A 14,081-nucleotide genomic window follows, 5' to 3' on the forward strand; every position below is an offset into this window, starting at 1 on the left:
ATTAGTATAATTAGAACTATATCCTATAGCATCATAATAAGGGGGAGGGGCAGCATAACAGAGCCAACATGATTTTGTAGCCTCCGGGTTTGTAGCATTAAGGACCGTAAAGGCTGCCTGCACCAAAGAAAGCATCCTATCCTGTGGAGTCCCAGGCTTAACTGTGGGTTCTTTGGATCCAGAGGTTTCATTAGTCTCATTCTTTGTTGACGTAGCTGAAGGGGCCGGGGGAAGCAAAGGGGGGCCAAGTACGGGATTTGGGCCTATTGATATAGGAGCAGGAGTCTCAATCTTTAGCTTAAGGGTCATTAATATTCCCAAATCATATCCATTCTTATAAAATCTAATGCCCCATGAGTGGCCATTTACCCATTTTTTATCTCTTTTTCCAGGATTACTAAAGGAAATTTTGAGGGGGTGGCACCATCCTGAACATTCGGGGGCGATGGGTCGGGGACCCCTATAAGAAGTATGAGTGTAGTTGGCTGTTACTGTAATAAAATCCCAAGTTGAGGTGGGTCTCCAATAAGTATCTCCTGTGGTTTCACATCCCCAGTTTTGGCAATATAAATTTTCAGTTCCCCCACATTTATAATTCAGGGATCGGGGGCAATGGAACCCGGGGCATACATAGAAGGAGAGGGTTCTGAGCCAACTTCTTCGGACCTGGTTTTTACAACCCTCTCCGGAGTAATCAGCTTTAGTTAGAAGTTGGGACGGAGCATTATGCTGATCATAATAACTCTCTAGATCCCAAAAGGGAGCTCCTATGGCCAGTTTACAGACATCAGGAAAAAGGTCTGGCCACCAGGTCCAGGGAGGGGCAGTATGGCTAATGGACCAGGTTATATCTCCAGTTTGAGAAATTACCTGCCAAGTTAGACGTTGGGGCAGGTGAGGGCTAAAATCACTTACAGTCAGTAAAGGCAGTAAAACCAAAATTATAAGTCTTAGGTTCGTAGAAGCTTGAGTTTGAGCGGGTTGTCGGTTCTTTGGGCCTGCCATCCTGATGATGCCGCCGCTGGTGCAGCTTTCACGTGTGAAGCATGGATCCAGGCAGCGATGCCGTCCACTTTTATGGCCGTTGGGGTGGTTAGGAGGACGGTGTATGGTCCTTTCCATCGAGGTTCCAACGTCTGGGTTCGATGCCGACGGACGTATACGGAGTCCCCGACTTGGAAAGGATGAGCTTCTCCCGGTGTTCCCGGTTGGTAGGCCTCGGCGAGTTGGGACCATATCTCCTTTTGGACCAGTTGGAGTCCCAATAGCCTAGCATACAAGTCAGTGTTATTTTGACAGTCTGGTTTTATTTCTTCTCCTAAGGTGAGAAGGGGAGGTGGGGCCCCGTATAGCACCTCAAAAGGAGTAAGATGGTACCGGGAAGGTGTATTCCTAACCCGGAACAGGGCTAAAGGAAGGAGCACCGTCCAATCTGTACCGCCAGTCTCCAAGGACAATTTGGTTAGGGTCTCTTTTAGAGTTCTATTCATTCTTTCTACCTGACCTGAACTCTGGGGTCTATATGCACAATGTAATTTCCAATCAGTCCCCAAATATCTGGCCACATCCTGACTTACCTGGGCGACGAAGGCTGGACCATTATCAGACCCTATTACCTTTGGTGCTCCAAATCGAGGAAAAATTTCTTCTAAAATCTTCTTGGCTACTACAGCAGCTGTTTCTTTCTTTGTTGGGAAAGCCTCTATCCATCCTGAAAAAGTGTCTACAAAAACTAAAAGGTATTTATTACCGTACCTTCCAGGACGCACTTCAGTAAAGTCCACCTCCCAGTAAGTTCCTGGGCGGTCCCCCCTGAGTCTCTTTCCAGTTTCAAGTTTCCCTTTTTGAGCATTTACCTGTTGACATGGGATGCATTCCTGCACAATTTGTTCAGCTAATTTTGTCATTCCAGGGGTTTCGTACCCGGCTTTTTGTAACAAGGCTACCATCTTTTTAGTCCCCAAATGTGTCCATCTGTGCATCTGTTGTAACATGGATTCTGCTTGCTGAGGGGACAAAGTTCCTTTTGTTGTGGCCGGGATGATTTCTTCATCACGGCCTGGTTTTTCAGGAACTTTATCTGACAGTCCTAGAATGACTTCTCCCGATGCTATTTCTCGGGCCACTTGGTCAGCCATATTATTTCCCCTAATTATTGGGGTATTTCCTTTTTGATGTCCAGGGCAGTGGATGATACTGACTTTAGTAGGAAGCATGAGTGCAGTCAACAAAGCCATGATTTCGTCTTTGTTTTTAATTTCTTTGCCACCTGAAGTTAGTAGCCCTCTCTGTTGGTAAATGGCACCGTGGATATGAGTGGTAGCAAACGCATATCTACTGTCTGTGTAGATGTTTACTTTTTTATTCTCTGCCATCTCTAATGCCCTCGTCAGGGCAATTAATTCAGCTCGTTGGGCTGAGGTCCCTTGTGGTAGCGCCGCTGCCCATATGACTTGTTTTCCGTCTACCACGGCTGCCCCAGTTCGACGCTTACCTTCCTCCAGGAAACTGCTCCCATCCGTGAACCAGGTGAAATCAGCATCAGGGAGGGGCAGGTCCATCAGATCTGGCCTACTGCCGTGTGCTGCGGCCAGTACTTCCTGACAATCATGTATGATGGTGGAGCCTTCCAAGTCAGGATCAGGTAGCAAGGTGGCTGGATTGAGTCCTGTGGCTGGAGCAAACTTGATGCGATCTGAGTTTAGCAACAGGGTTTGGTAATGGGTCATCCTGGCATTAGTTAGCCACCTATCCGGTGGTTGACAGACTACATTTTCCAGGGCATGAGGAGCTGTTATCGTTAGATTTTGTCCTAAAGTTAGTTTGTCAGCATCTTTGACTAGAACGGCCACTGCAGCGATTATCTTTAAACAGGTGGGCCATCCTGATGCCACAGGGTCCAATTTTTTTGACAAATAAGCAACTGGGCGATTCCAGGGACCCAATTTCTGAGTCAATACTCCTTTTGCAATGCCCTTATTTTCGGCCACATATAAATGAAAAGGTTTGGTTACATCTGGCAGTCCTAGGGCTGGAGCTGAAAGTAAAGCTCGTTTGATTTGGTCAAAAGCCCGTTGTTCCTTATCGCCCCAAACGAAAGGAGTGCTGTTTTTGGTTAGGGGGTACAATGGGGCTGCCAGCTCAGCAAACCCTGGAATCCATAGTCTACAGAATCCGGCCGTCCCCAAAAATTCTCTAACCTGCCTGGCGTTTTTGGGAGCCGGAATTTGGGCCACCGTATCCTTTCTGCTCTCCGTGAGCCATCTTTGCCCCCCTTTTAATAGATACCCCAGGTAACTGACCTGTTGTTGGCATATTTGTGCTTTCTTGGCTGAGGCTCTATATCCCAGGGTTCCAAGTTCCGTTAACAGTTTTTCAGTACCCTTGATACAATCTTCTTGGGTCTCAGCAGCTAATAAAATATCATCAACGTATTGGAGTAATGTTACCTGGGGATTTGATTCTCTATATAATGCCAAATCCTGATGGAGGGCTTCATCAAAGATGGTCGGGGAGTTCTTGAATCCCTGAGGTAGCCGTGTCCATGTCAGCTGACCAGACATTCCCGATGTTGGATCTTTCCATTCGAAGGCAAAGTAGGGTTGGCTCAGGGGAGAGAGTCTTAAACAGAAAAAAGCATCTTTAAGGTCCAAAACAGTATACCACGTATGTTGAGGTGGAAGAGTGCTCAGGAGGTTGTAAGGGTTTGGAACTGTGGGGTGGAGATCTGCCACCCGTTTGTTTACCTCTCGTAGATCCTGCACCGGCCGATAATCATTTGTTCCTGGTTTCTTTACCGGCAGGAGAGGGGTGTTCCATGCTGATTGACATCTTATTAAGATGCCCAAGTCTAGTAGCCTCTGTATATGGGGACGGATACCGTCTTTGGCTTCTCTACTCATGGGGTATTGACGGACCATTATTGGGGTGACAGTTGCCTTGAGTTACACTAGCACCGGGGGCCGATTTTTGGCCATCCCCATTCCGGCAGTTTCTGCCCAGGCTTGAGGGAACCGAGTTACCCAATCTGTAACATTAACTCGTGAGGATGAAGGCTGCTCGTATAATTTATATTCATCTTCTAATTTCATAGTCAATATTTGAAGTAACCTTCCTTTATTATCAGTTATGGTGGAACCTTCTGGCTGAAAGTGGATTTGAGCCCCTACTTTGGAGAGTAAATCTCTTCCCAGCAAAGGATAGGGGCATTCCGGAATAATCAAAAATGAATGGGTTACTCGTCCAATCCCAAGATCTACTGTCCTTCGTGTGGTCCATGAATATTGTTTATTCCCAGTGGCTCCTTGTACCCATGACCTTTTAGCTGAGATAGGACCTTTTGAGTGGAGAAGGACGGAGTGCTGGGCTCCGGTATCTACCAAAAATTGAACAGGTTCCCCCTCCACTTTAAGAGTTACCCGGGGCTCGGGGAGAGGGTTCGAGCCCTGACTTTCCTAGTCTTCTTCTTCCAATGTTAAGATTTTGTTTCTGGTTGGCCTTCCTCCATTCTTTTTCTTAGGGCATTCTCTCGCCCAATGTCCTTTTTCTTTACAGTAGGCACATTGGTCCTTGTCTAATGGTCGCCTTCTGTCTGCCGTTCGCCCTTCCTGCCCATTTCTATCCCCTATATTTCTTCCTCCAACCACAGTGGCCAGTATCTTACTTAAATTCCTCTCTTGTCTCTTATCTCGTCTTCTTTCACGGGCTGCCTGCTCTTTCTGCTTTCTTTCTTCCTTCTCTTCCTCTGTTTCTCTTTTGTTATATACTTTATCTGCCTCTTTTACTAACTCCTGACTCCTGAAGCGAAAATCCCTGCAAGCCATCTAGCCTCTGTAATTTCTTCCTAATATCAGGGGCCGCTTGATCAATGAAAGCCATTGCTATAGTAGCCCTATGTTCCTCCGAAGTTGGATCATAAGGGGTAAAGCGTCTAAAGGCTTCCATTAAACGTTCCAGGAACACAGTTGGCGATTCCTGGGGCCCCTGAGTTACTTCCCTTACCTTAGCCAAATTAGTGGGCCGTCTGGCCGCTCCATGGAGACCCGCCACCAGAGCCTGGCGATACATTTTCAGGCGCTCCCTACCTTCTGGGGCATTGAAATCCCAGTTTGGCCTGACGAGTGGGAAACCAACATCAATCTCGTTAGGCAGCTGGGTAGGTTGCCCATTGGCGCCTAATACATTTTTTCTGGCTTCTAAAAGAACCCGTTGCCTCTCCTCAGTCGTTAGGAGAGTCTGAAGCAGCTGCTGACAATCATCCCATGTGGGCTGGTGGGAGAAAACAAGAGATTCTATTAAAGCGGTAAGGGCCTGTGGATTTTCGGAAAAAGTTGGGTTATGCATTTTCCAATTATAAAGATCTGCAGAGGAAAAGGGCCAATATTGGAGAGGTCTATTCCCTTGGCCGTCGGGGGGGCCATACTCTCTAAGAGGTAGGGCAGTGGAGTCCGGGGAGATAGCCCTCCGGCTCCTAGTGCCCGCTGAGGGACCCCTTTCTTCTTCCATCATGGATGGTTCCCTTGGTGCCGAGGGCAGTGGAGCTGGGGGTCCTCTAGGTGGTAGGGGATTTGGGGCCGGAGGATAAGGGGGTGGGGAATCCAAAAGAAGCAAATCGGACTGCGGGTCAGGATAAATCGCCTTCGGTGGATCCGGGGCGTCAGGTAGCTTTTCCGTGTTGGGGTTTTTCTTTAAGGCTAATATCTCCGACGCTGCTGATGTGTGCGCGGACGTACCTGTTGAGGAAACAAAGGGCCGGACCCACGGAGGTGGGGAGAGAATTAAATATTCCCAGACCAAGACATATGGTACTTGGTCTGGATGTCCGTGGGGATCTATATTAAATATCTTAGACTTCAGCAGCTTAATCTTGTCTAATAAAAAGGATCCTTCGGGGGGCCATCCTATCTGAAATGTTGGCCATTCAGAGGCACACAAAGTCTGCCACTTTCCTTTCTTCACCTCTACCGAAAAATTATGGGCTCTGGCCCGAACTTCGGTCCAATGGCTTAGGGTAAGGGAAAGAGGAGTCGTCACAGTTTGTCCCATTGTCGTCCGTCAGAGAAAAAGAATAGACCACAATACAGAAACAGTTAAAACTCCATGAAACACATATACGCATGGGCCACCGCGAGCTCGCTTCAAAACCGAAACTTCTTCAGATGGCAGTTATCACCAAGGGAACTGCCGAAACCGAGTGAAGGGGAGACAGAGTTTGCCTCTCCTTCCAGATGAGCCACCAGGGCGTCCCCTAGGGCTCATGGACGCCGGCTATTAGCACGTCTGCCTAGCCAGAGGTCCGATACAGATTCCATAATAAGCCGATTCTTACGGCTTTCCTCTGATAATGGCCCACAAAGAACAAGGGACAAACAGACAATCAAGCTCGAGCTTACCTGGTACCTCCAACTCCCGATGTTCTTGTGGTCCAGGGCGAGTGGAATCCCGGACGAGCCCCCAAATGTTAGACCTGCGCGGTCTCCTAGGAGTTTCGACTCGCCCAGGAAACAACAAGAGTCGGAAGTCGATGCAAAATGCAAGAGGTTTATTGAAGGCCGGTGCACCGGGGTTCCTTGGTCCTCACGCAGGAGGTCGAAGAAGGAACCCTTTTGGGCGCGAATATGTCAGTTTTATAGGTTCCCACTTCCCCGTATGTAAATTATAGATTTGGTTGTGTTCTCCTGCTGATTGGTCCCGGCTTAGGCTCGGACCAGAGAGGGAACTTGTCCCCACCTGCCTGATTGGTCTTTGACAGACACCTTTTTTACATTTTGTTATCTCCCTCCTTCTCCCCAGCTGCCTGATTGGTCTTTGACAGACACCTTTTTTACATTTTGTTATCTCCCTCCTTCTCGGAAGGGGGCCAGACATCCTGGAAATTCACCCATTGTCTAAGAAGCCCCTATTGTCTGGAGAGTTCTTAATCATTAGCTGGAACAATGTCTCTCGAGTCCCACAGAAGCCAGAGTATGATCCACCGTGTGATCGGGAAACGTGTTGAAATGTGTCTCAGTTTTCGTCCCCTGGTACTTGGGTGCAACATTCCAGATGCTTTACTAACACTCTCCGCACTTGGAGAGTCAGTGCCTTTAAAGTCCTGTTTGGCCCAGTTTGCAATTTCTGCGGGAAATGAACAGGAATAGGGAGAACCAATGAGAGACTAGCTGGAGGTGTCTGGACGTGCAAATTTAACTCTCATTTCCCACCAGGAAGAGGAATTAACCAAAGGCTCAGCTTGCCATGCCGGAACCACACTAGGGCCTGAAGCAATCTTGCGGTGTTGCGGCCAGCTCACAAGAAAGCGAGTTGAAGAAAGGAGCTCAGGGGCACTGTCATTCACAAACCTGCAGAGTTATAAATGACAGCTATCGTCCAAAAATATATTGAAGTAAGGCTGCCAAGAGCACTTGAAAGCGGGGCAGAATTGCAGGACACCGATTTCAGGAGGTAGACTGGAATTGTATGAAAAGCATAGGAAAAGAGGCAGAACGTCCACAATGATGCACTTGGCCAAAAAGGGCGTATGCGTTTTTTCCTGAATATATTCAGGAAAAAACGCATACGCCCTTTTTGGCCAACCAAGCAAGCTTGCAAAGGAAATCTGCACTACAATGAAGTCTCACTGCCCCCCGGGCAAAAGGGCCATCTGAAAAAAGTGTAAAATCCAGAAAGGCAGGACAGGCCATGGAGAACTGGGAGCCTTGTTATGCTGATGGGCGGGATGTAAGTTGCCAACAGCCACTCTGGAGAAGTGTATGGTGTTTCCTGAAACATCTAAAAAACAAAGCAACAGAGCCTAGGGCACTTCCACTTATGCTCCTATAGCTTAGGGAAATTAAAATCAAAAAGACACAGCCACCCCAAAGTTTGGGACAGCTCTGTTTACAAGAACCTCGTTTATGGTACAAGTTCAATATCACAGAAAGCGAAAAATGAATAAAGAATTTGTGGTACTTACGTCCAATGCAATATCACTCAGCAATGAAATCTATGTCATCAGGCCCATAGCAGCATAATGAGTGGATTCAGGTACGATGATTCTAAGAGAAATAAGTCACACAGAAGAAGAAATATCATAAGGTATCACTAATACACGGAATGTAAACTTGGCTACCCAGGAACTGAATTACAAAACAGAACAGGGTCTCAAATGTAGAAAACCAACTTATGCTTGCTTAAGGGGAAAGGTGAGTTAGGGTGCTGCATAAACCAGAGATTGAAATTAGTACAGATACCGTTCCATAAGCCAAATATGTAATAGACAAGAGCTACTCCTTGCTCAACGAAGTGGACTCAACACCCCATATTAAACGCCTAAGAATATACCTGACTAGTAAGAATCTTAAAACCTATGGATTTACATGTCTCCGAAAGAGAATCAAGCATGTGTACAGCAGCATAAACGCAGCAGTGATAGGATTGGTGAGGTTTGGTGAGCAAAGGCACACCCTTTGAAGTCATATTGCATGGTACCCATTCCATGGGTCTCAACTCTCCAGGTTTAAGGGATTCTTCCTTCAGCTAAAACATGCATGTGGAACCCAGAGTATGATCCACCGTGTGATCGGGAAACGTGTTGAAATGTGTCTCAGTTTTCGTCCCCTGGTACTCGGGTGCAACATTCCAGACGCTTTACTAACACTCTCCCCACTTGGAGAGTCAGTGCCTTTAACGTCGTGTTTGGCCCAGTTTGCAATTTCTGCGGGAAATGAACAGGAATAGGGAGAACCAATGAGAGACTAGCTGGAGGTGTCTGGACGTGCAAATTTAACTCTCATTTCCCACCAGGAAGAGGAATTAACCAAAGGCTCAGCTTGCCGTGCCGGAACCACACTAGGGCCTGAAGCAATCCTGCGGTGTTGCGGCCAGCTCACAAGAAAGAGAGTTGAAGAAAGGAGCTCAGGGGCACTGTCATTCACAAACCTGCAGAGTTATAAATGACAGCTATGGTCCAAAAATATATTGAAGTAAGCCTGCCAAGAGCACTTGAAAGCGGGCAGAATTGCAGGACACCGATTTCAGGAGGTACACTGGAATTGCATGAAAAGCATAGGAAAAGAGGCAGAACGTCCACAATGATGCACTTGGCCAAAAAGGGCGTATGCGTTTTTTCCTGAATATATTCAGGAAAAAACGCATACGCCCTTTTTGGCCAACCAAGCAAGCTTGCAAAGGAAATCTGCACTACAATGAAGTCTCACTGCCCCACGGGCAAAAGGGCCATCTGAAAAAAGTGTAAAATCCAGAAAGGCAGGACAGGCCATGGAGAACTGGGAGCCTTGTTATGCTGATGGGTGGGATGTAAATTGCCAACAGCCACTCTGGAGAAGTGTATGGTGTTTCCTGAAACATCTAAAAAACAAAGCAACAGAGCCTAGGGCACTTCCACTTATGCTCCTATAGCTTAGGGAAATTAAAATCAAAAAGACACAGCCACCCCAAAGTTTGGGACAGCTCTGTTTACAAGAACCTCGTTTATGGTACAAGTTCAATATCACAGAAACCGAAAAATGAATAAAGAATTTGTGGTACTTACGTACAATGCAATATCACTCAGCAATGAAATCTATGTCATCAGGCCCATAGCAGCATAATGAGTGGATTCAGGTACGATGATTCTAAGACAAATAAGTCACACAGAAAAAGAAATATCATAAGGTATCACTAATACACGGAATGTAAACTTGGCTACACAGGAACTGAATTACAAAACAGAACGGGTTCTCAAATGTTGAAAACCAACTTATGCTTGCTTAAGGGGAAAGGTGAGTTGGGGTGCTGCATAAAACCAGAGATTGAAATTAGCACAGATACCGTTCCATAAGCCAAATATGTAATAGACAAGAGCTACTCCTTGCTCAACGAAGTGGACTCAACACCCCATATTAAACGCCTAAGAATATACCTGACTAGTAAGAATCTTAAAACCTATGGATTTACATGTGTCTGAAACAGAATCAAGCGTGTGTACAGCAGCATAAACTCAGCAGTGATAGGATTGGTGAGGTTCGGTGAGCAAATGCAGACCCTTTGAAGTCATATAGCATGGTACCCATTCCATGGGTCTCAACTCTCCAGGTTTAAGGGATTCTTCCTTCAGCTAAAACATGCATGTGGAACCCAGAGTATGATCCACCGTGTGATCGGGAAACGTGTTCAAATGTGTCTCAGTTTTCGTCCCCTGGTACTCGGGTGCAACATTCCAGACGCTTTACTAACACTCTCCCCACTTGGAGAGTCAGTGCCTTTAACGTCGTGTTTGGCCTAGTTTGCAATTTCTGCGGGAAATGAACAGGAATAGGGAGAACCAATGAGAGACTAGCTGGAGGTGTCTGGACGTGCAAATTTAACTCTCATTTCCCACCAGGAAGAGGAATTAACCAAAGGCTCAGCTTGCCGTGCCGGAACCACACTAGGACCTGAAGCAATCTTGCGGTGTTGCGGCCAGCTCACAAGAAAGCGAGTTGAAGAAAGGAGCTCAGGGGCACTGTCATTCACAAACCTGCAGAGTTATAAATGACAGCTATCGTCCAAAAATATATTGAAGTAAGGCTGCCAAGAGCACTTGAAAGCGGGGCAGAATTGCAGGACCCCGATTTCAGGAGGTAGACTGGAATTGCATGAAAAGCATAGGAAAAGAGGCAGAACGTCCACAATGATACACTTGGCCAAAAAGGGCGTATGCGTTTTTTCCTGAATATATTCAGGAAAAAACGCATACGCCCTTTTTGGCCAACCAAGCAAGCTTGCAAAGGAAATCTGCACTACAATGAAGTCTCACTGCCCCCCGGGCAAAAGGGCCATCTGAAAAAAGTGTAAAATCCAGAAAGGCAGGACAGGCCATGGAGAACTGGGAGCCTTGTTATGCTGATGGGCGGGATGTAATTTGCCAACAGCCACTCTGGAGAAGTGTATGGTGTTTCCTGAAACATCTAAAAAACAAAGCAACAGAGCCTAGGGCACTTCCACTTATGCTCCTATAGCTTAGGGAAATTAAAATCAGAAAGACACAGCCACCCCAAATTTTGGGACGGCTCTGTTTACAAGAACCTCGTTTATGGTACAAGTTCAATATCACAGAAAGCGAAAAATGAATAAAGAATTTGTGGTACCTACGTACAATGCAATATCACTCAGCAATGAAATCTATGTCATCAGACCCGTAGCAGCATAATGAGTGGATTCAGGTACGATGATTCTAAGAGAAATAAGTCACACAGAAAAAGAAATATCATAAGGTATCACTAATACACGGAATGTAAACTTGGCTACACAGGAACTGAATTACAAAACAGAACAGGGTCTCAAATGTAGAAAACCAACTTATGCTTGCTTAAGGGAAAGGTGAGTTGGGGTGCTGCATAAAACCAGAGATTGAAATTAGCACAGATACCGTTCCATAAGCCAAATATGTAATAGACAAGAGCTACTCCTTGCTCAACGAAGTGGACTCAACACCCCATATTAAACGCCTAAGAATATACCTGACTAGTAAGAATCTTAAAACCTATGGATTTACATGTCTCTGAAAGAGAATCAAGCGTGTGTACAGCAGCATAAACTCAGCAGTGATAAGAATGGTGAGGTTCGGTGAGCAAATGCAGACCCTATGAAGTCATATAGCATGGTACCCATTCCATGGGTCTCAACTCTCCAGGTTTAAGGGATTCTTCCTTCAGCTAAAACATGCATGTGGAACCCAGAGTATGATCCACCATGTGATCGGGAAACGTGTTCAAATGTGTCCTCTTTTTTGTCCCCTGGTACTAGGGTGCAACATTCCAGACGCTTTACTAACACTCTCCCCACTTGGAGAGTCAGTGCCTTTAACGTCCTGTTTGGCCCAGTTTGCAATTTATGCGGGAAATGAACAGGAATAGGGAGAACCAATGAGAGACTAGCTGGAGGTGTCTGGACGTGCAAATTTAACTCTCATTTCCCACCAGGAAGAGGAATTAACCAAAGGCTCAGCTTGCCGTGCCGGAACCACACTAGGGCCTGAAGCAATCCTGCGGTGTTGCGGCCAGCTCACAATAAAGAGAGTTGAAGAAAGGAGCTCAGGGGCACTGTCATTCACAAACCTGCAGAGTTATAAATGACAGCTATCGTCCAAAAATATATTGAAGTAAGGCTGCCAAGAGCACTTGAAAGCGGGGCAGAATTGCAGGACACCGATTTCAGGAGGTAGACTGGAATTGCATGAAAAGCATAGGAAAAGAGGCAGAACGTCCACAATGATACACTTGGCCAAAAAGGGCGTATGCGTTTTTTCCTGAATATATTCAGGAAAAAACGCATACGCCCTTTTTGGCCAACCAAGCAAGCTTGCAAAGGAAATCTGCACTACAATGAAGTCTCACTGCCCCCCGGGCAAAAGGGCCATCTGAAAAAAGTGTAAAATCCAGAAAGGCAGGACAGGCCATGGAGAACTGGGAGCCTTGTTATGCTGATGGGTGGGATGTAAATTGCCAACAGCCACTCTGGAGAAGTGTATGGTGTTTCCTGAAACATCTAAAAAACAAAGCAACAGAGCCTAGGGCACTTCCACTTATGCTCCTATAGCTTAGGGAAATTAAAATAAAAAAGACACAGCCACCCCAAAGTTTGGGATAGCTCTGTTTACGAGAACCTCGTTTATGGTACAAGTTCAATATCACAGAAAGCGAAAAATGAATAAAGAATTTGTGGTACTTATGTACAATGCAATATCACTCAGCAATGAAATCTATGTCATCAGGCCCATAGCAGCATAATGAGTGGATTCAGGTACGATGATTCTAAGAGAAATAAGTCACACAGAAAAAGAAATATCATAAGGTATCACTTATACACGGAATGTAAACTTGGCTACACAGGAACTGAATTACAAAACAGAAAGGGTTCTCAAATGTTGAAAACCAACTTATGCTTGCTTAAGGGGAAAGGTGAGTTGGGGTGCTGCATAAAATCAGAGATTGAAATTAGCACAGATACCGTTCCACAAATCAAATATGTAATAGACAAGAGCTACTCCTTGCTCAACGAAGTGGACTCAACACCCCATATTAAACGCCTAAGAATATACCTGACTAGTAAGAATCTTAAAACCTATGGATTTATATGTCTCCGAAAAGGAATCAAGCGTGTGTACAGCAGCATAAACGCAGCAGTGATAGGATTGGTGAGGTTCGGTGAGCAAATGCAGACCCTTTGAAGTCATATAACATGGTACCCATTCCATGGGTCTCAACTCTCCAGGTTTAAGGGATTCTTCCTTCAGCTAAAACATGCATGTGGAACCCGGAGTATGATCCACCGTGTGATCGGGAAACGTGTTCAAATGTGTCTCAGTTTTCGTCCCCTGGTACTCGGGTGCAACATTCCAGACGCTTTACTCACACTCTCCCCACTTGGAGAGTCAGTGCCTTTAACGTCGTGTTTGGCCCAGTTTGCAATTTCTGCGGGAAATGAACAGGAATAGGGAGAACCAATGAGAGACTAGCTGGAGGTGTCTGGACGGGCAAATTTAACTCTCATTTCCCACCAGGAAGAGGAATTAACCAAAGGCTCAGCTTGCTGTGCCGGAACCACACTAGGGCCTGAAGCAATCCTGCGGTGTTGCGGCCAGCTCACAATAAAGAGAGTTGAAGAAAGGAGCTCAGGGGCACTGTCATTCACAAACCTGCAGAGTTATAAATGACAGCAATCGTCCAAAAATATATTGAAGTAAGGCTGCCAAGAGCACTTGAAAGCAGGGCAGAATTGCAGGACAACGATTTCAGGAGGTAGACTGGAATTGCATGAAAAGCATAGGAAAAGAGGCAGAACGTCCACAATGATGCACTTGGCCAAAAAGGGCGTATGCGTTTTTTCCTGAATATATTCACGAAAAAACGCATACGCCCTTTTTGGCCAACCAAGCAAGCTTGCAAAGGAAATCTGCACTACAATGAAGTCTCACTGCCCCCCGGGCAAAAGGGCCATCTGAAAAAAGTGTAAAATCCAGAAAGGCAGGACAGGCCATGGAGAACTGGGAGCCTTGTTATGCTCATGGGCGGGATGTAAATTGCCAACAGCCACTCTGGAGAAGTGTATGGTGTTTCCTG

At 46.1% G+C, this 14,081-nt stretch overlaps 1 protein-coding gene across 1 annotated transcript; it reads right to left on the reverse strand.

Annotated features, from left to right (window-relative positions):
• Positions 1-950: 950 nt before the first annotated feature.
• Positions 951-4,435, reverse strand: LOC132514361 (uncharacterized; the record flags this gene model as incomplete). Its single annotated transcript, XM_060138978.1, is given in 1 exon segment — positions 951-4,435. A coding segment is annotated over 1 exon segment (3,485 nt), but the record flags the coding sequence as incomplete, so codon positions are not given.
• Positions 4,436-14,081: the final 9,646 nt, after the last annotated feature.

The sequence above is a fragment of the Lagenorhynchus albirostris genome, unplaced genomic scaffold (assembly GCF_949774975.1).
Source record: "Lagenorhynchus albirostris unplaced genomic scaffold, mLagAlb1.1 scaffold_303, whole genome shotgun sequence".
NCBI classification, from domain to species: Eukaryota; Metazoa; Chordata; class Mammalia; order Artiodactyla; family Delphinidae; genus Lagenorhynchus; species Lagenorhynchus albirostris.